This window comes from Heteronotia binoei, chromosome 8 (assembly GCF_032191835.1).
Source record: "Heteronotia binoei isolate CCM8104 ecotype False Entrance Well chromosome 8, APGP_CSIRO_Hbin_v1, whole genome shotgun sequence".
NCBI classification, from domain to species: domain Eukaryota; kingdom Metazoa; phylum Chordata; class Lepidosauria; order Squamata; family Gekkonidae; genus Heteronotia; species Heteronotia binoei.
In genome coordinates this window covers 81,196,403-81,223,063 of record NC_083230.1, presented here as the reverse complement: position 1 = coordinate 81,223,063, position 26,661 = coordinate 81,196,403, and the positions used below count along the sequence as shown (strand labels likewise).

At 42.5% G+C, this 26,661-nt stretch overlaps 1 protein-coding gene across 1 annotated transcript in view; it reads left to right on the top strand.

Moving 5' to 3' along the window:
- The first annotated feature begins 3,554 nt into the window (after positions 1–3,554).
- The window catches only part of ADSL (adenylosuccinate lyase), a 36,541-nt gene continuing 13,434 nt past the window's right edge, over positions 3,555–26,661 (top strand). The window contains exons 1-7 of the mRNA XM_060245416.1: positions 3,555–3,878; positions 11,292–11,495; positions 14,959–15,003; positions 15,971–16,050; positions 18,348–18,519; positions 18,804–18,850; positions 19,471–19,561. Of these exons, the coding sequence (XP_060101399.1) occupies positions 3,717–3,878; positions 11,292–11,495; positions 14,959–15,003; positions 15,971–16,050; positions 18,348–18,519; positions 18,804–18,850; positions 19,471–19,561 (801 nt within the window). The 5' untranslated portion in view covers positions 3,555–3,716. The remainder of the gene's footprint in view (positions 3,879–11,291; positions 11,496–14,958; positions 15,004–15,970; positions 16,051–18,347; positions 18,520–18,803; positions 18,851–19,470; positions 19,562–26,661) is intronic.

Below are 26,661 nucleotides of genomic sequence, written 5' to 3'. Positions count from 1 at the left end.
ACTCACTGTTACCTTACCGAGGAACAAAAGGTCTTGGGACTGGGCAGTAATTGGGAGATTATGACAAATGCATAGAGAATACATCCATCAATTGCTGTTAGCCACAATGGAAAATGAAATGTCCATGGTCAGAGACTGCCTATTTCAGGGTGACAACAACAGGGATGTTTTGGCTTCCATGTCCCTGTCTGGACATTTCAAACACTGAGACAGACTTTTGGTCTGCTATGATAGAGTTTTCATTATGTTCTTTAGCAGGGTTTTTAAATAATGGAAGAATCTTTAGCAGCTAAAATTACTAAATGGAGGCTATTGCACTTGGGTTATGTCATGAGAAGACAAGACTCATTAAAAAAGACAATAAGGCTAGGAAAAGTTGAAGGAAGCAGGAAGAGGACCTGGCATGAGATGGTTTTTTCAATCAAGGAAGCCAGGGCCCTCATTCACTGGACCTGAGCTCAGCTGTTAACAATAGGACATTCTGGAAATCATTAATTTACAGGGTCACTATAAGTCAGAAGTGACTTGGCAGCACTTAACACACACAATGTATTTTACATGGTACTGAAATTGGTTGATAACTCAGTAATGACAGAGCTATGCTTTTACCTGCTTGCACCTTCATCACTGTGGTAACTACAATTCTAGATGTTGAAGAAGCCAGGGCCCTCATTCACTGGACCTGAGCTCAGCTGTTAACAATAGGACATTCTGGAAATCATTAATTTACAGGGTTACTATAAGTCAGAAGTGACTTGGCAGCACTTAACACACACAATGTATTTTACATGGTACTGAAATTGGTTGATAACTCAGTAATGACAGAGCTATGCTTTTACCTGCTTGCACCTTCATCACTGTGGTAACTACAATTCTAGATGTTGAAGAAGATGCTACCTTTCCCCTTTTGGCTTGTACCATGTGTAGGACTTCTGAAGGGCTGGCAAAAACTCTAGAAACATCATTTCTGGGGTCCATGGAGCCTGGCAACTCATGTAATTTGTTTTTCTGTTGTTTCTGTTGTCTGAGTGGTGTAGATGGAATATTTGGTGGCTTTTTGGAGCCTTTGCCACACAAGCCTTGACATGGTTTTTTAATTTAAGAAAGAAGTAGTTTAAGCATCTGGTGAGAGCTGCGTTTACCTGGCCCTTACTGTCTTCCCACCCACCCTGTAGCTGAAACAGACGCTGGCTCCCCCTCCCCTCCCCATGTGTGTTCATGTGTGTCCCTGTGTATGTGGTGGCTCAAAGCCCTGAAATAGGTCCAGAATGGAGATAAGAATAACTATGGCAGGAGCAGAGGGCATAACAACAGTCACACAGATGCTGAAGCTTAGCATTCCTATTGTTTGCAGTGCATTGTTGCCACCTTTTCCTGTCGTATTCAGCCTTGCAGCATTTAGCATCAGTGTGAGCTTGTGGCGTGATCTGGGTTTTTTTTGTTTGTTTTGTTTTTGCCTGACATGGTTGTGTTATAGTATACCACAAAGTATGCTCAAGTCAGCCGTTTTCTATACGGGAAGTGATCTGACTTCAGCTTCCCATCTCCTCCGCCTCCTTTCAGCCTCTGCCTACTTTATCTTCTGTATGCCACACAGAGTGGGTAGGTGGGAGAAAGGAGTGTACTCAACCAGTGAAACACAATGGAACTTGAGTGGCAGCTGACAGGCCAATGGCTGATGGAGTGTACACCACAGCCAATGGGAGAGCCAGAAAGTGCTAATACGTTTGGGCTTTAAACACAGGGGTGGGGATGGGGCTTGATCCTAATCCTAAACCTTTAAAAGGTAAAAGATAGTCCCCTGTGCAAGCACCAGTTGTTTCCGACTCTGGGGTGATGTTGCTTTCACAACTTTTTTCACAACTTTGGTTTTTTGCGGGGCGGTTTGCCATTGCCTTCCCCAGTCATCTACACTACCCCCCCACCCCAGCAAGCTAGGTACTAATTTTACCAACCTTGGAAGGATGGAAGGCTGAGACAACCTCGGGCCGGCTACCTGAACCCAGCTTCCGCCAGGATTGAACTCAGGTTGTGAGCAGAGCTTAGGACTGCAGCTTTACCACACTGCAGCACAGGGCTCTTAATCCTAAACCTTAAAGGTAAAGGTAGTCCCCTGTGCAAGCACCAGCCGTTTCTGACTCTGGGGTGACATTGCTTTCACAACATTTTCAAGGCAGACTTTTTACAGAGTGGTTTGCCATTGCCTTCCCCAGTCATCTACACTTTCCCCCCAGCAAGCTGGGTACTCATTGTACTGACCTCAGAAGGATGGAAGGCTGAGTCAACCTGGAGCCGGCTACCTGAACCAGCTTCCACTGTGATCGAACTCAGGTTGTGAGCAGAGCTTAGGACTGCAGTACTGCAGCCTTACCACTCTGTGCCACGGAGCTCTTATATCCTAAACCTTACAAGGGAGTAAATTCTTTTGGACTTACTGCTGAGTATACTTGTGTAGGCCTAGCCAGCTTCAAGAGGGGTTTGGATAAAAATATGGAGCAGAGGTCCATCAGTAGCTATTAGCCACAGCATATTATTGGAACTGTCTGGGGCAGTGATGTTCTGTATTCTTGGTGCTTGGGGGAGGGGGAGGGGACAAGTGGAAGGGCTCCTAGCCCCACTTGTGAAACTCCTTTTTTTTTTGGGCCACTGTGTGACATAGAGTGTTGGACTGGATGGGCCATTGGCCTGATCCAACATGGCTTCTCTTATGTTCTTATGTGTTGCAAGGCTGAAATCCAAGGCACAGTTAGGCTGGGGAAAGCTACTGAAGAGAGTGGGACGGATTTCTGAATGAATAAATACGTACATACAAAAATATGTTTGGGTTTTATTTGTACTTTACCATTGAAGGCCTAATTCTCATTACCTTAGCATGTGCTCATCTTGTCTGCTGCAGACACTTTATCTTCTGCACCTTCATTTCTTGGCAGCTGTAATTTCCTGTAAGTAGAAAACTAGTGTGTGTTGTCAACACTCCAGGAGGCTTTTGGTGTTTTGGAAATTACATCTGATCTCCAGACTATTAAAACCACTTCCTCTGGAGAGAAAAAACCCCCAGCAACTTCAGAGGGCAGACTCTGTTGTATATGACAGATTCTAGGTGGAATTCCTTCTCTTCCTCGTCCCCTTGTCTACAGGCACGACCTCAAAGCAGCCAAGTATTTCATAGGGTAGGTTAGAACATTTCTCCCTGAATCTATTTTTTTATTTACAGGGAAGTCAGATATGGGGGATTTATAGGGATTGTTCATCCACTCTGTTTCATAAACCAAGGAGGGGTTTGAAACTGAAATTTCAAATGTCCAAAAGCCCCCAACACCAGGTCTTGATATGATTATCTATTTTGAAACGAAAAGCAGACTCTTTATTTAGCTCCCTTTACTGTCGCGTCTTGAGTTGACAAAGTCAGCGGGAAATGAGAGGGTAGGCCAGAGCTCCGGGGATTACACCATACTATTCTCTGTTCCGCCTCTTCCCAAGCACTAGCAGCGGCTGCGAAGAACCTCCGAGGCAGCGGACGGCGCTGTAAATCGACCTTGGCCCGCCTAACACGAATGGCTGACAGGAACGGGAAGGGGCTGAGTCTGAAGAGGCTGGGACGAGCCTAAGCGAGACTCTTCCACTCCCTTTTAAAAGTCCTGTCTGACATATTGGCGCAGGCACTCGAGTCGGCTGCTGTTTGTGAGAAGAAGCTTTTCTTGTGCACCTTCATTGCTATGGCGACTCAGGCCCCCGCTGGCGAAGAAGATGCTTTCAGCCGCTACCGCTCCCCCCTCGTCTCGCGCTACGCCAGCCCCGACATGGCTTTTAATTTCAGCGAGAGGAAGAAGTTCGGTACCTGGCGGCGGCTCTGGCTTTACCTGGCTCAGGCAGAAAAGGTGCGTGTGTGAGACAGAAGGCTGTCAGGGCGGACTGGAGGGGCCAAACAGGCCATGGGTACAGGGAAGGACTGGCTATTATACTGTGCAGGGTGAAATCCTAGTCTGCTGCTGCCCTCCCTGCAGAGCCATCAGTCTCGGATCGTACCCCTCAGCCGGTGGCACGGATTGGCGAGGCGGAGCTGTTGGAGGCCTGAAGAGCGAAGCTGAGGGAGAGGAAGAGTCACTCTGCTGCTTCCCACTAGTTGATCGTGCCCGGGTGGGCAGTGGCACAGGAACCTTGTGTACCTATGCACCTCCGTGCTGGCCTGGTGTAGTGTGGCCGACAAAGAAGAGCACTGTCAGTGGCCACATTCCCATGCTCAATCAGCACAGGGTGAAGCCAGGGGCTCCGATGCCGGTGGGCCTTCCCAGTCAGGTATCACTCTCCTCTTCACTGACCCAGGCACAGGACAGTGCTTTGCCAGTGCTTCTCCATGTGCCCTCCTGTGGGGTAGCAACTGTCTGGGATTTAATTCAGTAACGTAAATGGCTAATTGCTCTCTGCAGGCTGTTATTGGCCATCCTAAGCCAGCTTCTAATCACCAAGAAAGAGGCTGCATGTTTCACCATCCTAGGAAACATTAACCAGTAGGGCTCTCTGGTGTTGCAGCCCTGCACTGTCTTACCTGGAATTGTATCATGCTGATATCAGGGGGATTTACTTCTGCATAGATAGATGTAAGTATACTAGTTAGGCAGAAGAGGGCATGTTGGTAGCAAACTCTTCTAAGTAACTCATACAATGAAAGGAAACTTATCCTCTGGTCACCCTAGTGTGACATTATGGACATAAGAAAAACCATGGTAGAATCATAGAACGATAGAGTTGGATGAGATCTCCAGGGTCATTTAGTCCAGCTCCCTTAATAATGCAGGAAATCCACAAATACCTCCCCATATTTAAGAATCTCCAAAGAAGGAGAACCCACCACCTTCCAAGGAAACCTGTTCCACTGAGGAACTGCTCTGTCAGGAAGTTCTTCCTGAGGTTTAGCTGAAAACTCTTTTGATTTCATTTCAACCTGTTGGTTCTGGTTCAACCTTCTGGGGCTTGAAGATGTTTATCATATCACATCTCAGTTGTCTCCTCTCCAGGCTAAATGTACCCAGCTCCTTCAGCCTTTCCACATAGGATTTGGTCTCTAGACCCCTCACCATCTTCATTGCCCTCCTCTGGATGCGTTCCAGGTTGTCTGTTACAATACTCTAGTCGAGGTCTAACCAGAGCAGAGCAAAGTGATACCATCATTTTGTGTGACCTGGACACTATACTTTTGTTGATACAGCCCAAAAATTCATTTGTCTTTTTAGCTACTGCATCACATTGCTGACTCATGTTTGGTGTATAGTCTACTAAGACTCCCAGATCCTTTTCACACATACTGCTGCCAAGACAAGTCCCCCCCCCCATCCCATAATTATGCATTTAATTTTTCCTACCTAAATGCAGAACTTTACATTTATCCTTGTTAAAATTAATTTTATTTGTTTTAGCCCATTTTTCCAGCCTGTCAGGGTCATCCTGTATCCTTTTTCTGTCTTCTACTGTATTTGCAACCCCTCCCAACTTAGTATCGTCTGCAAATTTCATAAGCATTCCCTCTATTCCTTCATGCAAATCATTTATAAATATGTTGAACAAAACAGGTCCCAGGACAGATCCTTGAGGCACTCCACTTGTCACTCCTCTCCAAGAGGATGAAAAACCATTAACAAGAACTCTTTGGGTGTGATCTGTCAACCAATTATAGATCCACCTCACAGTAATAGGATCCAAACTACATTTTATCAACAAGAATATTAAATCATCTGCCCTAATCTGTTTCTGCAGTGGCAAACTGATGCTTCTGAAAAGTTCCTATAGCACAAAAGTGAACACACAGTATAAGAACTGAAAATATACAAGACAATTGTATACAATAAAAATAAATAGAAATGAAATCTTCATATTTTCTTAGTTTATTATATGTATCAAGATATCTCATAAGATCACATATATCAGCACATATACAAAAGTCGAATTGTATGTCAGTATACACAATATCATACCACCGTGCTGAATAGAAATAGTCAAAAGCTTCTTAATGAAACTCAGAGGTTGGGCTTTGAATACTTACAGAGTAACACAATCAGTTTTTAACACAATCCCACAATATCGAGTTCTCCTCCAACTCCAATCAGTCCAATAAGTGTGATTAATTTATCAACACGTTTGCTAGCTAAATTCAAGCCACACATTCTCTGCTTTATCAAGAGCTGATACCAGTCACAGCATTCTGACAAACAAGTGTAACAATCAGAAGGATGTATCTGCTTAAGATGGCATTGTAACTGAAGTTTTCCTATCTGCAAATTTAATTTGGAATGTGGTGTGGAAAAGAGGGATCATCTTTTATTTTTGGACTAGGTTTTGGACAAGTTTCATCCTTTTCCCCGAGCAAATAACCAAAACTATTCAAGCAAAGAAGCAAAGCTAGGTTCTGGATTCAGAAACAACAGTCCATTGGTCTTCTTAGTGGTTTAAAATTATGCTCATGTTCCTACAATTTCATTATTCTCTAATTGTGTAATCCAGATTTATTGAATTCTTTATTGTATGCCATTTCAGAGATAGCTGTTTTGGTCTGCAGCAGAACAGCTAGGTTTGAGTCCACAATATTAGAGACTCACAAGATTTTTGTGATATAAGCTTTCAAGAGTCAAAGCTCCCTTTGACTTGTAAAAGCTTATACCAAAAATTTTTTATGGGTCTCTAAGGTGCTATGGACTCAAATCTTTATAATATGCATTATCACATTGTTCTATAATTCTGTAATTCACTTTGAGTCTCAGCAGGAGAGGCTGATGATCATTTTAAAGATGTTTTCAGATGTCCTCCCATGTAACTGGAGAGAGCAGATATTACATAACTAGTGCATTTAAAGCATAAAAAGATATAAGAAAATATATTTTACAGCACAAAGCTTTGGGTATTTTGATATGGATGCATTACTACTAACGTCTGTAATTTGTGAGTCAAGTGTCACATACTTCCAGCAGTTCATTTCCCTGCCTGTTTTCTGACAGAACTATTATCAGGTCACCAAAAAGGCTGGTCTGTAGGAATTTGTTATTTTCACACTTTGCAGTATCTGTCATCAAGGGAATCTCAAAGCTCTGAATGTGTAAGTTGTGAAACTTTTTTGTACTCCAGCATGTCTAAAGTTTATTTGGATATAAGTTTCAGTTTGTTCAATGGCTCTTACTCTTTAGGAAGTATGTTCAGGATTGTATCTTCAACCACACAAGAAGACGTTTGGTCGTGGGTTTTTTGGTTGTACTTTGTTTTGCATGCCCCATTGCTTCATCGGCTCAGAGAAAGCTGACCTTTGTTATCTAGTACAGCATTTCTCCCCACCCCACCCCGCAGTGTGTGTTTTTAACCTCACAAAAGGATTTCATAAACTCAAAGCAAACATATTTTTAAAATCTTCTGACCAAATGTTTAAACCCTTTTCAACCCATAGTGGGATCAGCCACTTTCCCAGAAATCTTTATGGAATTTAAATATTTCTCTTGTCTCTAAAGTTATCCTATGTGGCCTAGTCAAGGCCGGAGGTATCTCAGTGAATAGGAAAGAGTTGGGATACCCCTGTGATCTAGACCTACCAATTTAAAGATGGCCCATTACCAAAATCGCCCTGCAGATTGTCTGGCTATTTAGTCTAATTTCTAGAATTTGTCAAGACTCCAAATTCAGTGTCTAAAATGCTGTGCCATATATTCTGACTTTAATATTAATGTAATGACAGCAACCCTGTACGCAATGTTTTAGTGACTGTAAGCAATGTTGTTGTATGCTGCTAATTAATTATAATTATTGTGTGTCATATAGCCAGGAGATCTAAAGATTGTCTCTTTTGTGGCAAGCTAGACTTATTTTTGGAGGGCTGAGACTATCATAAGGTCACCCAGCTGCCTTCATGTGGAGGAGTGCAGAATCAAACCAGGTTTCCCATATTGGAGTCCATCACTCTTAACCACTAAGTGATGACCTGAGTATCTATTTTACATCTCAGGATCAGTCAGAATGAAATGGTGGAAATCTGAGATACCTAAGAGATAAAATATTTTGCCACATACAGTTTAAGTTTGAAAATTCCCAAGTGTGCCTCTAAAGCAGGGGTGACCAAACTGCAGCTCGGGAGCCACATGTGGCTCTTTCACACATATTGTGTGGCTCTCAAAGCCCCTACCACCCTGTTGGCTGGCTTGGAGAAGGCATTTGTCTCTTTAAATAACTTCTCGAAGCCCAGCCAGCTGAAGAGAAAAAGAGATTGGATTTAAACCCCACCCTTCACTAGCCAAAGGAGTATCAGAGTGGTTTACAATCTCCTTTCCCCTCCCCTCGCCACAACAGACATCCTGTGAGGTAGGTGGGGCTGAGAGAGTTCTCCCAGAACTGCTCTTGAGCAGAACAGCTCTGAGAGAACTTGTGGCTGACCCAAGGTCACATCAGCAGGTGTATGTGGAGGAGTGGGGAATCAAACCTGGTTCTCCCATATAAGAGTCTGTATACTTAACCACTACACTAAACTGACTTTCAAACTGGTGGCTTGGGGTATGCATTTAAAGTTGCTTTCTTTCCACTTCCTCCCCATCTTCCTGCCTGCCTGCTTTCCTTCCAACATCTGACATTCATGTCTTGCAGCTCTCAAACATCTGTTGTTTATTCTATGTGGCTCTTACTTTAAGCAAGTTTTGCCACCCCTGCTCTGTAGTATGTTCTATAGAGAAAGAACACACACTTTCTGACTGATACAGACTAGCTGGTCCTGGCTCTTTCCCTGTCTCTAGCAGTGTTTCAGAGAAGTGCAGTTCTAATGTAGTTGTTAATTTTTTCCTTCTGATTTCAAGACAGAGAGGGAGATAGGCCAGGCAGATGTCCTAGAGCTTGAATTTCTGTGCAGTACTATGCTGACTCTAAAAGGGCCAAAGGAAAATGACATAAAGCTGTTGGGTTTGTAGACTGGAAACTGCAGCAGGAAGCTGTCTCTTTGTTTATTCCTCTGATGGAAAGGGGTATTTGGAGTTTTTTTCTATTGTTTTTAAAATGTAATGTTTAACCATGACTTTTAGGACACCTTGAGCCACAAGAAAAGGCTGGATATAAACAGTTTAATAAGTAAAATTTTTTACCCTTAAGATTGGAACTCATTTTGCTTGACTGTTGGAAAGATATTTCTATTACTTCTCTCAATAAATCCCTGATATCCCTTTTACTAGCTGCTGCTAAAATGGTGTTAGCCCAATTTTGGAAATCTCCCAATATTCCTCCAGTTAAAGCCTGGTATGCTAAAATCTGGGAGGTCTATGCGATGGACAAGATAGCAGATAGTTTATGCAATATAAACAATTCAGAAAGTAACGAATCTCTGATGTACAAGTGGCTTCCATTTCTTAAATTTTCTTTTGGTCCTGTAGATCAGATGCGTACATGTATACCTGGTAGATATTATGACATTATTAATTTGATGTAATTAATATATGGACAGAGTATTTATTTTTTAATTCAGCTGCCAATTTTGTATGTGTGTGTGAATGTATGTATGTGTTGTTTTGTTTGTATTTTGTATATATATATATATTTTGTTTTCTGCTGGTATGCTATGCTTATACACAAAGAATGATTGCAGATACAGTCATTGATTACTTTATTTGTATGTTTATTAAATTCAATAAAAAAAAAAATAAGTAAAATTTAAAAAAGAGAACAGGAAACATTTGAAATGGAGAGACCAAATGTCAGGTCACATTTGAAATTGTATTTTCTGTCTCCTGGTGATGATAACCATATCACTTTGCCTATGATATTACCAACATTACAGTCCTTAACTGAATTACTTCATTTAGTTTGCTGGAGTAAACTTAGTAAACAAGCCTATACAGAGAGAAAGTCACAGAAGATGGTGTCAGCTATCTGCCCTATCTGTAAGAACTGTTTCCAGAAAGCACTGCACAAGCAGTTGTAATATATCTTGAGTGCTCTAGTGCGAGACAGGAGTCTGTTATTTTTATCTGAATGTTCACGTTCCTCAAGAGTTACAACTCCGTGATCTTGATCTCCAGCTGGCATTGGAGAGACAGTCACACTGTACACCTGTTTGCTTCATCAGGACACTGTCAGAGCGTTTGTTGTTATCACCAATATTTTTCCCTCTTCAGTCTGTCACAGGAGATGATATTTCCGGGTAGGGTTGGGATAGAATACAGAGAAAAGTAAAGAACATCTCTGTGTAGTGTATCTTTGTTTTTATATTAGCCACATTCACACTTTTTTATTTCAACCATATTTGGTTGCATACAGCTGGGATATTCCCATGGGCTTTGGCTGAGCAATAGAGCATCTGCTTTGCATGCAGAAGTTCCCTGATTCAAACTGTCATTTTCAGGGATTTTTTAAAGCAGTAAGTGATGTGATGCGCCCCTAGAGAGCTGCTGCAAATCAGAATAGAAAATACTGAGCATGATAGACCTGAAGGTCTGATTTTGTATAAGGCACTTTTATGTGTTAAAAAAGTAGCCTAGCCAAGCCCAACTCACAGATTCTGTAGGGTAGTGTAGGACAATGTTCCCACTAAGCTGCAGAGTCTTGTGAGAAAAAAATCCTACTTTGTGAGTTACTGGCATTAAAGTTGTGAGCTACTGCATAAATTATTGTGCTCTGTGGTCATCCTCCCTGAGCTAAGACAAAAATGTGTGAGCTGGAGGCTAAAATCTGTGAGCTAGCTTATGCTAACTCAGCTTAGAGGGAACACTGGTGTAGGGTAGTATATAATATGAACATAATATAAGGGACATTTTATGAATCTTCGAGGAACCTCAACAAGTGAAGGAATGGCTATGTAGGATTTGATTAACTACAGTAATTTGATTAACTACAGTGTATTTCAAAGATCATGGAGGAATTGTTCCCTTCAGGTTAGGGCTTCACAGAACACATTCCACAGCTCAGTGATGGTTTGTGTCTGAGAACTCCAGCTTTCTTCTTCCTCTCTCCTCTTCTCTTATTTCCCTTTTCAGTGCTGTTTGAGGGAGACAGAGAAGTAACTAAAGCATGACTGTACTAGAAGAGAAATACTGGATTGGATCCAGAGAAGGTCTGTGTCAGCTATCTCTGCACTTATGCCTTCAGAGATTGACTTTCATCAAAAGCATATATTGGAAATCAATCTGAAAAATAGATACTTTGAAAGTTTCACGAAGCACGAAAGAGGATCCTGGATGATTTATATTTTTGTAAACAGTATGGCGCTTGTGATTTTGTTGCTGTTGGCTTCTGGGAACTGAGATTGTGTATTAGGTAACTTTAGAAATTGTTCTTTCTTATAGTCACTGGGCCTACCTATCACAGATGAGCAAATACAGGAAATGGGAGCAAATCTGGATAACATAGACTTCAAGATGGCTGCAGAGGAGGAGAAGCGACTGCGCCACGATGTAATGGCCCATGTACACACATTTGCCCACTGTTGTCCAAAGGCTGCGGGCATAATCCATCTTGGAGCAACTTCCTGCTATGTGGGAGATAATACGGTAAGGCAGTGTTCTGAAATTACTCTTCATGCAGCTGGTTTTAAGCCTTCAGACTTTGAAAGATTACTCAAGAAATTGGATCGTATACATGATGCACACATTATTTGAAAATTTCCAACTTAGATTTAGTCTTCAGCATTTTCAAACAGTATTTAATATTCTATCCCAATAATTTGGGGGGAAACCTCTCAAATGTATTACAAGTTATCAAGATATCCGTAGCAGTGACTATAATATCACTAACCTTTTAATGCTGAGTTTGCAAGGTAACCGAGAGTTCAAGCGCTTTTCGATGAACTCAGCTTAGCTACTATCTTTTTGGACAGTTGATTGCAGACGTTACAGAAAAGACAGATCAATACCTTTTTAATAGCAGTTAAAAGATGAGATCAGCCTGATCTTGCTGTGTCAGATGTAACTCATGTGCACATGCTAGCATTGCCAAGTCCAATTCAAGAAATATCTGGGGAGTTAGGGGGCAGAGCCAGGAGACTTTGGGGGTGGAGCCAGGACACATTGGGGCCTGAGACAGTAGCAGGGAGTTCTGGCCATCAGTATTAAAAGGACCACACACCTTTGAAATACCTTCTCTCTATTAGGGACACCTTCTTTTGGGGCTCATATAATTGGATCCCCTTGTCCAATCTTTTTTAAACTGGGAGGGTGTTTTGAGGAGAAGCATTGGATGCTATGGTGAACATTTGGTGCCTTTACCTCAAAAAACAGCCCCCCCAAAGCCCCAGACACCCACAGATCAATTCTCCAATATACCCTATGGGAATTGATCTCCATGAGAAATAACAGAGTGACCAGCAGACATTCCACCCCACTCCCTGCTTTCTGATGACCCTGAAGCGGGGGGAGGGTCTCCAAACCGGGGGATCCCCCACCTGGGGATTGGCAACTCTAGCACATGCTGATTGGCTGATTTGCATTTTGTTGATTATTTGATATTTAGTTATGCACCCATCACTTATCTAGGTAATAATCACATGATTATGATAGAACAGATTCAGAGAAAAATAAGTTTGATATTTTTCTATAAATATGTACTACTGTGACAAGCAAATCAGATTCTCTGGATGGAAGTTGCAGAAGAAGACCAGATGAGCTCTCCAGTTGTGTAATTTTGATTTTTTGATAATCCCTAAAAGCAGGCTGACAAAAATTAAGACCTGATTTGCTTTTTAAGCTATTACTTGCTATAAAATGATTAACCAATGCTAAGGACTTTGATTATTTTAGCATTCATCTGGACAGTATTTGTAGGGTTAATTATTACTTTCTTGTATTATTTTCTGTATTGTATAATAAAAAGAAAAAATCTTATCTCAATAAAAGATGTAAGTTTGTACAGGTTTTCTGTCTGGTTTGCTGGTTAACAGTTCAAAGAATCATCCTTTAATAGATAAATCCTAGAGAACTGCTTCTAAACAATTTACAGAGGCAAAGCCTTTGGAAGGTGTTTAATTCAGGGTCTATAATTGGATGTGGGAAGGAATCTCTCATTATATGTCCATTTACCAAGAAGCATTCTATAAAATCTCATGGTTGCAGGTGCAGTTGTCTTGTGATAGATTAAAAATGCAAACTTGTATTTATTCCATACTCAAACAATTACACTTAAGTCCTGTGTGTATTATCTGACTTGCCAGAAGTTAGTTATGGTAATAGGAGCTAGATGAAGAAAGAGAACTGCATAACATGTTGGCTATGTCAGTTGAAGAGAGCACTTTTTACATGTACAGAACATGCAGTTCCAGTTGCATGGAATATCTGACCATGTTCATAAGGTTAAAAACCCTTTAGCAGTCAGCATGGGGTGAGGATGTGACAAAGATAAGATTCTTTTGTGTTTGCTCCAGAATCTAAAAGGTCGAATATGCCACTTCTCTGTAGTCCAGTATGCTTTAAACAAAAAAGTTAACTATTTAGAGACCTGCTTAGCATCTAGTTTCCTTGGAAGGCCATTTCAAGCAGTGAGTGAGGCATAGTTCCCCAAATTCCCTGTCTACAAACTGTCTCTTGTTGCCACTTCCTCCACACAACTGGAGCATCTCTTGGAGCTCTGAGTTGAATTTAGAGGCCTCCAAGCAACTGTCAGAATGGGATATGGAACAACTGATTGGTTTAGAATAGGAAAAGGAGTTCAACAAGGATGTATATTGTCACCCTGCTTATTATATACAGAGTACATCATGCGGAATGCCAGCCTAGATGAAGCACAAACTGGAATTAAGATTGCCGGGAAAAACATCAACAATTTCAGATATACAGATGATACCACTCTAATGGCAGAAAGTGAGGAGGACCTAAAGAACCTCTTGTTGAGGGTGAAAAAGGAGAGCACAAAAGTAGGCTTGAAACTCAACATCAAAAAAACTAAGATCGTAGCATCTGGCCCCATCACATCTTGGCAAATAGAAGGGGAAGACATGGAAGTAGTGACAGACTTCACATTTCTGGGATCCAAGATCACTGCAGATGGTGACTGTAGCCATGAAATTAAAAGACGTTTGCTCCTTGGGAGGACAGCTATGGTGAACCTGGGCAGTATAATAAAAAGTAGAGGTATCACCCTGCCAACAAAAGTCCGTATAGTCAAAGCGATGGTATTCCCAGTAGTAATGTATGGCTGTGAGAGTTGAACAATAAGGCCAAGCGCAGAAAAATAGATGCTTTTGGGCTGTGGTGCTGGAGAAGAATCTTAAGAGTCCCTTGGACTGCAAGAAGATCAAATCAGTCAGTCCTAAGAGAAATTAACCCAGACTATTCCCTGGAAGGTTAGATGCTGAAGCTCAAATACTTTGGCCACCAAATGAGAAGGGAGCACTCACTGGAGAAGATCCTGATGCTGGGAAAGACAGAAGGCAAAAGAAGAAAGGGATGGCAAAATATGAGATGGCTGGACAGAGTTACTGATGTAACTAACACGAATTTGAGCAGACTTCGGAGGATGGTGGAAGACAGGAGGGCATGGCATGACTTTGTCCATGGGGTTGCAAAGGGTTGGACTCGACTGTGCGGCTGAACAACAACAAACTAACCCCTATTGTTACAATCTATGCCTTTATATTTGACAGAAGGCACATAGCTGTTTCTCTGCAATCAACACTTGACATATTTAAAGTTATGAAGCTAGTTGAGTAATTGAGAAGAATGGCCCTCCTGTTCTACTGTACTTGGATTCTGGATTCTCATCTTGTTTTGACAGACTCTATTACTACAGGTCTCTAGGGAGTCTGGTATCTTGTTCTTTGTTCTGGAGGTTTTGATATGATTTTTTGGTTGGGCAGTACACGATGAACTCCAGCTACAATTCTAAACCCACCTTTAGCACAAGAAAGAATTTTAGCTATATTTGAGTATTTGATAGAAGTTGCAATTTGCGCTGAACCTGTGAATAAAACTATGGCTGCTGAATAAAGTTGCACTTGAATGTTTTGTGTCTCTTTTTATTTAGGACCTGATTGTTCTTCGTGATGGATTGGATTTGCTACTTCCCAAGGTGAGACATACAGTTTGACTGAGGTCAAGTATGTTGTTTCTGGAGAATATGACTAGTTTTGTCCAAAATTTAAAAACCTATAATATGTGTGGTAATATTACACGCATATTATAACGATGTGAGAGATACTCTGTTCAAATAATAGTTTATTTTGTTTGCTACAAAACTCATATTTTTTGAGAGAGGCCGTTTTCACACTCACGTTTTACTGGCGCCACGACCCTCCTGACGCCGGCGAATCTGCATGGATTTCACACCAGAAGCGCCGGCGCACCCAGAAGCGCCGGCTACTTCCGTCGCTAAGCCAGCGCAAACGCAAATCGCAAAGATGCAGGAAAACGTTTGCGCTGGCTTAGCGACGGAAGTAGCCGGCGCTTCTGGGTGCGCCGGCGCTTCTGGTGCGAAATCCATGCAGATTCGCCGGCGTCAGGAGGGTCGTGGCGCCAGTAAAACGTGAGTGCGAAAACACCCAGAGAGATAAAGTATTTCTACTGGTTTTAGACATGACACATGTTAAAATACCATGAGTATGTTATCCAAATATTCGTGTTTGGACATTTTCCTGTGTTCCTCTCTTTTCTTGCAGCCTCTTCTCATCTATAGAAAGCTCATTCCTAGGATTGTGGGATTTGCACTGTGGTCTGTGGGCTTAAGTAAGAAAAGACAAGGAGCTGTAGTGGAGCTGTACTTGCAGTAGAAGTAGGAACAATTTCACTTCCTTGTCCTTCCTTACTCCAGCCTCACCAACCTGTGCTTCTGAGTAAGTCCTACAACCTTTGGAACCATGGGGGGAAATGTGGGGAAACTCTGTGTTCCATGCATGGGATGGTTTCCTCTGCCTCTTCCATTCATGCTTGAATATTTTCCAGTTGAACTATATAGAACAATTCAAAACTAGCCACTTTTCTCCATTTTGTGGCTTTCCATGCTTTTTGTTGTTTTCCCAGATCTCTTTACTTTCTTGTAGCTTGCTAGAGTGATCAGCCGTCTGGCAGACTTTGCTGAGAAACATGCCAAGTTGCCAACCTTAGGCTTCACTCACTATCAGTAAGTAATTCATAGATGTATTAATATAGTGTTGATATACATGCCATTTCTACATGTTTTCTTTTTCCTCCCAGCCTCTTATCAACATGTTCTGTGCATGACTAGACTGATTAGTTGAGTTGGAGTAACATGGGAATAGGTGACTATTTCTTAACTATACAGACCACAGTTGCCAATGCCTAATTCTGTCTTGATTCTGATGGTGAACTGAGCTGTATGGTCTCAACTTGAAAAATTCTATTTCCCAATAAGGTAACATTTACGAAAGCTAAGGGCAGTGGCCATCAGAACACTATTGCAGATCTACGCAAAACACACAAATTGAGCCATCAGTTTGCTGTTTCTTAATCAGCAAATATTCAAACCCTTTCTCCTCCCCCACCTCTTTTCAGGTTTGCAAACATTAATCACTTAACGCATTGAGCTCTGATTGCAGCAGCTATCACAGTGAAAAGATGACTGTCCTAGGAATATCTGCTAGCAAATAAACTGTAGTTAGGAAAATCTCCATCAATTCAAAAGCCAGGAGAGAAAACTGTCTTCAAATTGTGCTGCTGACAACAAAGCAAATGTGACAAATTTTCCGTCTTCCCATCACCAGTTTTTAACTAATTTGTACAAAACTTTGTTTCAGCACCCTAAAAGGTGCACCCTTAAAACCAAGAGGGTCGTATGCTTTTCTAGAAAGAGCATAGAACATCTTCCATAGATGCCTATCCACTGTATGGGTGGCTTTGAAACAAATTACTGAAACCAAGGGAAAGATCAGTTGACATTAACAACTGACATGTTGTTTTGCATCTCAGAATCCTGATTCTTGGCTATAAATGCCAGGTGGGAGATAACAGTGGGAGAGGGGGCAGTAAAAAAAGGCAAAGATGGCCAGAGCAAAGGGTAAGAAACAGGAAGAAGCCCACTTGAAGTAGTGAAGAAAAGAGGCAAGAATACAGCATGGAACCAGAGAGACCAGGAGAGCTGGGATAGATGCTGAGTGGAGGAAGCTACAGACAGCTTGGGAAGGGGGCAGAAGCCATATCTATGCAGAGTGATGCCAGTCTAAGACTACTGAAATCAGTGAGCTAAGATAACTCCATGTAGGATTGCACTGCCAGGCTGATTTACCGCTGAGAGTACATTTTTCAACCCTTAACTTGTGTGATCTTTTGTTTCTTACTATAGGGATAGGCTGACTTCAGTCTTGCATAGCCTAATTAATTTTCCTCCTTCCTTTTCATGTTTGTAAACAAAAATTCCCTGTGATCTACCAGTTCTTTACATTGGCAAAGCAAGAACTTGGAGTTGAGATCTCTTAACAGTTTGGGCCTAACAGATCAGCACTGCATGGTATTGACTGCCTTGTATCAGCCTAAAGTTTTGCCTAGGTCAGGATTCTCTGCAACTGGTAATTTTACTGTACCAGAAATTGTACAGTGGTCCACTAGTGGATCATAGTGTACCTTTTTCTCCATTCCATTAGCAGAACCTCTCTCAAACTAGATAGATAGATAGATGGATAGATGGATGGATGGATGCTTATAACAAAAAATTACTTGATAAATGAAACTCTTACAGTTGCATTATATGAGACAAATTTGTATGTCTGTACAGCATTGTTTATTAGTGAGCTGGTAGATTTACACTGCAGTCTGCATTTATGCAGAGTTACATCGGTTTAAACCCATTTAAATCTGGGTTTAGACTGAGTAATGCTGGATTAAACCAACAATCTGTCTAATGCAGCAGCCAACCAGTTGCCCTGGAGGGTCAATAAACAGGGCACAAAGGCCAGGGCCTTCTCCTGATGTTGCCTCATAGCACTACATTTCAGAGATTTACTGCCTCTGAATATGGCAGTTCCCTTTACTCACTGTGGCTGGTAGCTATTGATGGACTTTTCCTCTGTGAATCTGTCTAACTGCCTTTTAAAACCATCTATATTCTTGGCTATAAGTGACTTCACAGGCAGTGAATTCCACACTGTAATTACTTGTTGGGTGAAGATTTATTTCCTTTTATGTGTCTTGTAAAAATTGCCCATCACCTTCATTGAGTGTCCACAAGTTCTAGTATTATGGAAGCAGGAGAAAAAGCTCTATCTACTTTCTCTGGCATAGGCATAATTTTATAAACCTCTTAAATTTTCCCCTTTAGCCTTCCTTTTTCTAAACTAAAAAGTTTGTACTGCCAATCACTTTTTGTGCAGAAATTCTGATGCATTCATAGCAACAGGGGAAATCATTTTGTGGTAACATGTATGAGGACTTGTTCTTGAGTTGCATTTTGTCTGGTGCTTTCAGGCCTGCACAGTTAACCACTGTGGGTAAACGTTGTGCCCTGTGGATCCAGGATTTGTGCATGGACCTGCACAATTTAGAGCGGGCACGAGAAGAGTTGAGGTTTCGGGGTGTGAAGGGCACCACTGGCACGCAGGCCAGCTTTTTGCAGCTCTTTGAAGGAGATCATGACAAAGTAAGTAATTTCCAACAGAGAAGCCCAGTTTGAACTGCAGTTAGTTTGGGAGTCATGGTCACGGTTTGTGATTAAATGAAATTTGCATGGGATTCCCTTTTGAAAATTCTGATATCTGAGAGAGAGTAGATCAAAAGGGAGTTATAGGACAAAATGGTGCTTAGATCAGCAGGATGCTGGCTAGGTTCACGGTGCTGAAAGGACCAGAAATTTGTTTGGGGGTGCAGTCTTTATTCACATTTAAGTTGCTGCTTTCTGAGGTTCTTGTCTGTTTTTACTTCGAGGTGGAGGAGCTAGACAGGCTGGTGACTACAATGGCAGGATTTAAGCGGTATGTAAAAACCCCCAAAACAAGCAATACTTATTTGCCCAAGCACTGAGTGTGCTAAAGGGGGGGCACTTGGGAAATGAGCTGCTCTATGACATTGTGTATAAATTGGAATTCTACTCTGCAATTAATGTTTGTGCTGCTTGAGCTAACTGTTAGGATCTATTAGGAGAGAGTGGTGCTTTGTGGTTGGCTTTGCAGGAATTCCTTCCATTGTGGTCCTGGTACTGCTTCTCAGCCTCCTCTAGCTTCCATTTCTCTACTACCTCTACTGCATGCTAACCCAAACTGCATTCCCATACATATAATTTCTCTAGAAGTTTTCAAGGCATCGAGTTAAGGAGCCAGTAGATGCTGTATGATATTTATGCAATACTTAAGTTCAGGGCTTTTTTTGTGGCAGGAACTCCTTTGCATATTAGCCCACACCCTCTGATGTAGCCAGTCCTCCTGAAGCTTTCAGTAGGCCCTGTACTGAGAGCCCTGTAAACTCTTCGGAGGATTGGCTACATTAGGAAGGTATGGCCTAATACGCAAAGGAGTTCCTGGTACAAAAAAAGCCCTGCTTAAATTCTCACAGTCTTGTTGAAGTTCATGATGCTTTTATATGTGTTTTGTTCCAGAGCTTATATTGTCACAGGGCAGACGTACAGTCGCAAAGTGGACATTGAAGTCCTATCTGTTCTGGCTAGCCTAGGGGCATCTGTACATAAGGTAGGCCTTCCTTCAAGCTTTATATTAAAAAGCACAGCTGAAAAGTGTAAAGGTTGCTCCATGCTCACTGCTTCTGTAGATACGATCAAGCTAAGGCTAATTTTCTCATGTGGATTGCTTGCAAATTTTTGCTTTTCTCACTGTTTAACTTATTTTGTCTAGGACACAAATATCCCCAGTTTACTGAATTATAGATGGACATAAACTGACAGTAAATTCAATGGGAAATTTTGCAAATCAAAATCTCCAGTCTCAAGTCACATGCAAGCCTGGCTTGTAGCTGTAATAGTCTAACTGCAGACCTCAGTGCTGCATACATTCTTTGCTTGTTTAAATTTAGATATTTCTGGGTTTCTGTAAGCTGCTTTGAGTCCTGTAGGAGGAGAAAAAAGCACTAAAATACCTAAATAAATTTCCCTATTTTGAACTCCATTAAGAGTTTTGTTAGGTGGCTTAGTATCTCCAACAAATGCCTATTATGTATTCAGCAACTAAATTTTTCTTGCTCTTTGTTAGTGTTTGTCTTCTCAGGATTTTTATTTTTATATATTTATATACCACCTCATAGCACAAAAAAAGCTCTTGAGATAGTTCACAAAAAAAATCATACAAATATACCAAAGCAGTCAATAGAACAGTAGCAATTAGAAATATTGAGCTAAAACACCCAGCAGTAATAAGGAATGCAAAATAAAAATTTTAAATAGCATTTTAAATAAATTCAAACACAGTATACACCAAGGCAATTTTAAAAACAACAACTCATTGCCAGTAGCCTGAGAGGATAAGACCATTTTGTGTCAGTGTGTCAAGTGCTGTCAAGTTGCTACCAACCCTATGAATTAATGACCTCCAAAATTACCTATCATTGACAGCCTTGCTCAGAACATCTTTACCCAGCATCTAAAGCTTAAATAAGAATACACATGCAAGTAACAGCAGGAAAAGATTTCTACATCTTTGGTGCCATCATAAATAAGGCCCTGATCCTACTTATAATTTATCTTGCTTCAGAAAATGTTGGCACAGGCAACAAGTTATCTGATGCCGGTCTCAACATTCAGGCAGCTTCACATAGGGGGAAATAGTCCTTCAGGTCCTAAACTGGCACTCTGGATGGGAGAATGTTCCCTCCATTCAACCATATAACTCTGCTTCAGGGTCACCAATCTGAGATTATTGCAGTAGCATGTGTTAATATGTGTTCTGAAAAACACTCTTTGTGGGAAAAGATACTGTCATTTGTTGGCCAATATGGTAACAGGCTGTGATTTCATTTAACGTGCTTGGCAACTGAACTGAGTCTTGGATCATGTTTTAAACCCTGTTCCAGAGACTATGTTCATAAGAACATAAGAGAAGCCATGTTGGATCAGGCCAATGGCCCATCCAGTCCAACGCTCTGTATCACGCAGTGACCAAAATATGTGTGTGTGTGTGTGTGTGTATACAATCCTCTCTGTATACACACACACACAGTGGCTAATAGCCACTGATGGACCTCTGCTCCATATTTTTATCCAATCCCCTCTTGAAGCTGGCTATGTTTGTAGCCGCCACCACCTCCTGTGGCAGTGAATTCCACAAGTTAATTACTCTTTGGGTGAAGAAGTACTTCCTTTTATCCATTCTAACCTGACTGCTCAGCAATTTCATTGAATGCCCACGAGTTCTTGTATTGTGAGAAAGGGAGAAAAGGACTTCTTTCTCTACTTTCTCCATCCCATGCATAATCTTGTAAACCTCTATCATGTCACCCCACAGTCGATGTTTCTCCAAGCTAAAGAGCCCCAAGCGTTTTAACCTTTCTTCATAGGGAAAGTGTTCCAAACCTTTAATCATTCTAGTTGCCCTTTTCTAGACTTTTTCCAATGTTATAATATCCTTTTTGAGGTGTAGTGACCAGAATTGCACACAGTACTCCAAATGAGACCACACCATCAATTTATACAGGGTTCCTCTGGAACCCTTTTTAAAGATGGGGGTGACATTTGCTACCTTCCAGTCCTCAGGAACGGAGGCAGATTTCAATAAAAGATTACATATTTTTGTCAGGAGATCCACAAGTTCAACTTTGAGTTCTTTCAGAACTCTTGGATGTATGCCATCCGGACCTGGTGACTTATTAGTTTTTAATTCGTCAATCAGTTGTAGGACCTCCTCTCTTGTCACCTCAGTCTGGCTCAGGTCTTTCAACACCCCTTCCAAAATTAGTGGTTCTGGAGTGGGCAAACACTTCTCGTCTTCCACAGTGAAGACGGAGGCAAAAAATGCATTCAGGTTCTCAGTCATTTCCCTATCCTCCTTCAGTAATCCTTTGACCCCTTGGTCATCCAAGGGCCCCACTGCCTCCCTGGCTGGTTTCCTTCTTCTAATATATTTGAAGAAATTTTTATTGTTGGTCTTTATGCTTTTTGCAATATACTCTTCATAATCAGTTTTTGCCTGCCTGATCACAGTCTTGCATTTGATTTACCACAATCTGTGTTCCCTTTTATTAATCTCACTTGGACTAGTTTTCCACCGCTTAAAGGAGTCCTTACTTTTTACAACTTCCATTACTTTGTTTATTAATCATGCAGGCCTTCTCTTATACCTGTTTGTGGCTTTCCTAACTTGTGGTATATATTTTATCTGAGCTTCTAGGACTGTAGTTTTAAATAGCCTCCAAGCTTCCCCGAGGGTTTTGACTGTATTTACCTTTCCTTTCAGTTTCCTCTTCACATGCCTCCTCATCTCAGAGAATTTACCCCTTTTAAAGTTAAACGTGGTTGTGCTGGTCTTTTGGGGCAACTCCCTATTTATACAAATGGTGAAATCAATAACGTTATGGTCACTGCTACCAAGTGGTGCGATCACTTTTACATCTCTCACCAAGTCTTGAGTATTACTCAGGACCAAATCCAGGATCGCCCCACCCCTGGTAGGTTCTGTGACCATCTGCTCCATAGCACAGTCATTGAGAGCATCTAGAAACTCAGTCTCTTTCTCTCGACCTGAACACATATTGACCCAGTCAATCTGCGGGTAGTTAAAATCACCTATTACGACACAGTTTTTACGTTTAACCACTATTTTTAATCCTTCCATCATATTATAATCGTTCTCTATCTTTTGATTTGGTGGGCGATAACAAACTCTCATAGTTAAATTTCCTTTTGGGTCCTCTATTTCGACCCAAAGCATTTCTAGAAGGGAATCTAATTCTTTGACCTCAGTCTTACTGGACCGTATACCCTCTCTGACATACAGAGCCACCCCACCTCCAACTCTTCCCTCCCTATCCTTTTGATATAACTTATATCCAGGAATCACCGTGTCCCACTGATTCTCCTCATTCCACCAAGTTTCTGAAATTCCCACAATGTCTATGTTTTCCCCCAACACTAAACATTCCAACTCACCAATTTTACTTCAAACACTTCTAGCATTTGTATACAAACATCTATAATTTCCCATGCAAGTTAGGCCCGCAACCTTCCTCCTGCTGCCTCGAGACTTTGGCAGGCAACCCATACTGTTTGTCACCATCTCAGTGGACAACTCTGATCCATTACCCGGTAAAAAAGTAACAGCTAACCCTTCATCTCTTTGAGATGAGTCCTCCCAAACCAGAGACATTTAATCTCCTGTCGGCTTTCCCCCAAGATTTAGTTTAAAAACTACTCTGCCACCTTTTTGATTTTAAGCGCCAGCAGCTTGGTTCCATCTGGGGACAGGTACTGGAGCTGTTATGATCTTCATTGTGGTTTCTGTGCAGTCCCACACAAGGGTCTTGCCTTCAGCAACGGATCCTAACCTCGGAGACTCCAAAAGCTCATTTGAGCGTTATTTTTGGCACACTTTCTGGCTCGCCCTGGGGAGCAGGCACCGACTGCGCATGCCTGGAGTGAGCAGAATGCATCCCTCCCACTCAGTTTCTTCCTTACCACCACTCAGACAACACCTACCTCGTTATGTTCCCTCCTTAGCTCGTACTTCTCTTCATCTCTTCGTGTTCCTGTGGTATTGTATTCCTCCTTCTGTATTGTATTTCTTTCTCTAATAATTTCGTCCCTATCTGTTTAAAAAAAAAAAAAGGAGCCTTATTCTGCACTTTTCTTTCATTTCCCCTCCCCCCCTCCCCCTGTCCGGAACGTATGGAAGGGAAAACTGCTTTTAAAAAGTGCTGCAGATGCAGAGCTAAAATTCCGTCCACTGACAGTCATTCCCACTGTCTTTTTTGCCTTGTGGAAGCCCACAGGGTCAACTCTTGCACCCACTATGCTAGTTTTGGCAAGCAGGCGTGAAAGAACAGGGCCGCCAGACTTCAGAGCTTTCTGCTTGAAATGTCTCTCCGGGCTATGCCCACTTTCAGCAATTTGCTGCCTCCCCCACCTCAAGAGGGAGATTCAGCTGCATTGGCCGCTGTAGCATCGCTAAGAAAGCATAAGTCCAACAAATCTGCTTCCCACCACTCCGAGTCCACTCACAAGTCTAAGAAGTCAAGCCGTCTCTTGGAACCAAGAAACATCGGGAATACACAGCCAAAACCAGCAAGCCTTCTACTAAATCGGCACCTTCAGCTTCGATGGCCTCAACTTCAATTTCCACTCGGACGGCTTCGACTTCGACGCAGCGCATGATCCCAACACTTTTGGCTGCAGAACTCATGGCACCCACTGACGTCATCACTGAGATGCCCCAACTCACTCGATCCACAGATGTGATTCCGACCCCATCCAGATCTCCATGTCTCTTTGCCTTTGAATATCCTGGAACCGGACCTCAGAAATCTTTTGGATCTGAACGCATTCCGGGACATTGGGGTTTCTCCCCTGTGTAGGGAGCTGAGCACATATCGAGATGTCGGGGTTTCTCCCCTGTATAGAGAACTTCGTGAGTCCTCCACCCAAGTCTCAACCCAGCTTTATCTAGAATCGTCGACTCAACTATCAACTCGGGACTAAGGGCACCTCTCGACAGGGAATTTTCTCACCACCGCTCTCGCTCACCCATCCCTGCGGATCTCTGCCATGACTACCACTACCGCTACTGCTCCTCGGCCTCAAGATCGTCTTCGTCTTGGTACCGAAGGGCTTACAGGTTCTTCTCTAGATCTTCCTCACATGAGAGACTTCAGCGCTCTCGGTACCGTGATTACGCTGAGTACAGGCACTCTCGGAGTCGACATACTTCACAGCTTATGTTCCTCTACTCCAAGCCTTGGCCTCGACTTCCACCTTGGCTCCAGCTTCTAGGTCTCCAATCCGAGCTCCTCGTTCACCGATCGCGATGACTTCCTTGGCTCCGATCTGAGCCCCTCGCTCACCGGTCGTAACTATGTCTTCGGCTCCTATAACGCATCCGACAGACTCCAACAAAAGGCCGTCTTCTTTAACTTCGAACCAGCCTCTGCTACCTCCAGACGACTCTGAATCGGTGAGTTCTAGGTCCTCCGGCTCCGATCAACCAGCCTCCCCCAGCTCCGACACGCCTCACCCTGATTGCCTTTCTCCATCCGATGGCTCTGTGGCCTATCTCAACTTAATTTCCACCATGGCGGAGGCTCTCAATGTCACTTTACCTTCTGACACCCTGATGCGGTCACTGATGTGGTGCATAACTTAGTGCAATCCGACCTGCCTGTTGGATCTTTACTGCCAATGCTCCCTATACATCTCGAGGGACTTAAGGAAGCCTGGGACAAGCCAGCTTCCATCACATCTACTTCTAAGAGGTTTGACTCTCTTTATCGAGTCCATGCCCCAGATTCGAAGTTTCTCTCCTCTCACCCTGCTCCCAATTCTATTATTGTTCACTTGGCTTCGAAAGCGAAACCCTCACAACACCCTGCTCCACCCGACTGGGAAGGGCATAAACTTGACACCCTAACATGGAAGATCTATGGCCTGGCTACCACCAACTCTAAGATTAACAATTATTTGGCTTACCTTTCGGCTTATGTTTTCAACCTTGCCAATCAGTTCGCACCCCTAATCCCAACTTTACCAGACAGCTTTTCTCAAAAGCTGGCTCATCAATTGGTCTCAGAACTCTCCAGAGTCGGTAAACAACAGATCAATACTGTTCGGCATGCAGTGTCCTGTTCCTCCAGGGTCTTTGCGTCATCAGTAGCGCTTCGGTGCCATGCATAGCTTCGCTCAACCAACCTCCAGACTGACATCAAACAAAAGATTGAGGATCTACCGTTTGATGGTCAGGGGTTGTTCCACGCATCCACAGACGAGGTCCTTACATCTGTAGACGATGACCGTAAGCACACTAAACGCCTAGATATCATGCAACTACAGCAGTCTCAAACTTTCAACCGCTCCCAACCCAGGAAACAGCCTTATTTGAAATGTCAACGTTCCCCTAAGCAATCAGAATATTGGCGTCAGAGGGGACCCCAAGCCAAGCAGCCTTACCAGCCCTACCAGCAAAAGTCACACCCGCTGCCAAGCAAGAAGACTATGCCACCCTCCAAACAGTCTCTTTGACTTTCCCCTCCTACTCTCTCCAGGCCACACAAGGCTTTCCCCGTTCCTCAAAACTTGGCAGATGATCACCACAGACACCTGGGTACTTACTATAATTTGAATAGGCTACTCCATAGAGTTCATTTCACCCCCTCCCCATCACCGTTTTATTTTAACTCCGCCGTCTCCATTTCTTCACGAAGAAATCCTAAATCTCCTTCACAAAAGGGCTATAGAACCCATTCCCCTCCACCTTCGGAAGACGGGGTTCTACTCCAAATACTTTCTAGTTCCAAAATGAGACTGAGGCAGACGTCCAATTCTAGATCTCAGGAAACTCAACGGACAGATTTACAAAAAATTCAGAATGATCTTCGTTCAGTCAATCCTGCCATTAATCCCGCAGAACACCTGGATGACTTCTCTGGACCTTCAGGATGCCTACTTCCACATATCGATAAGGCCTCAACCCCGGAAATACCTGAGATTCGCCATGGGTCACCACCACTTCCAATATCGGGCCCTCCCATTTGGACTGTCCATGGCCCCTCACATTTTCACAGTGTATAGCACTGGTGACTGCTGCTCTTCGTCTTCAAGATATCACCATCTTCCCGTACCTGAACAACTGCCTCCCGA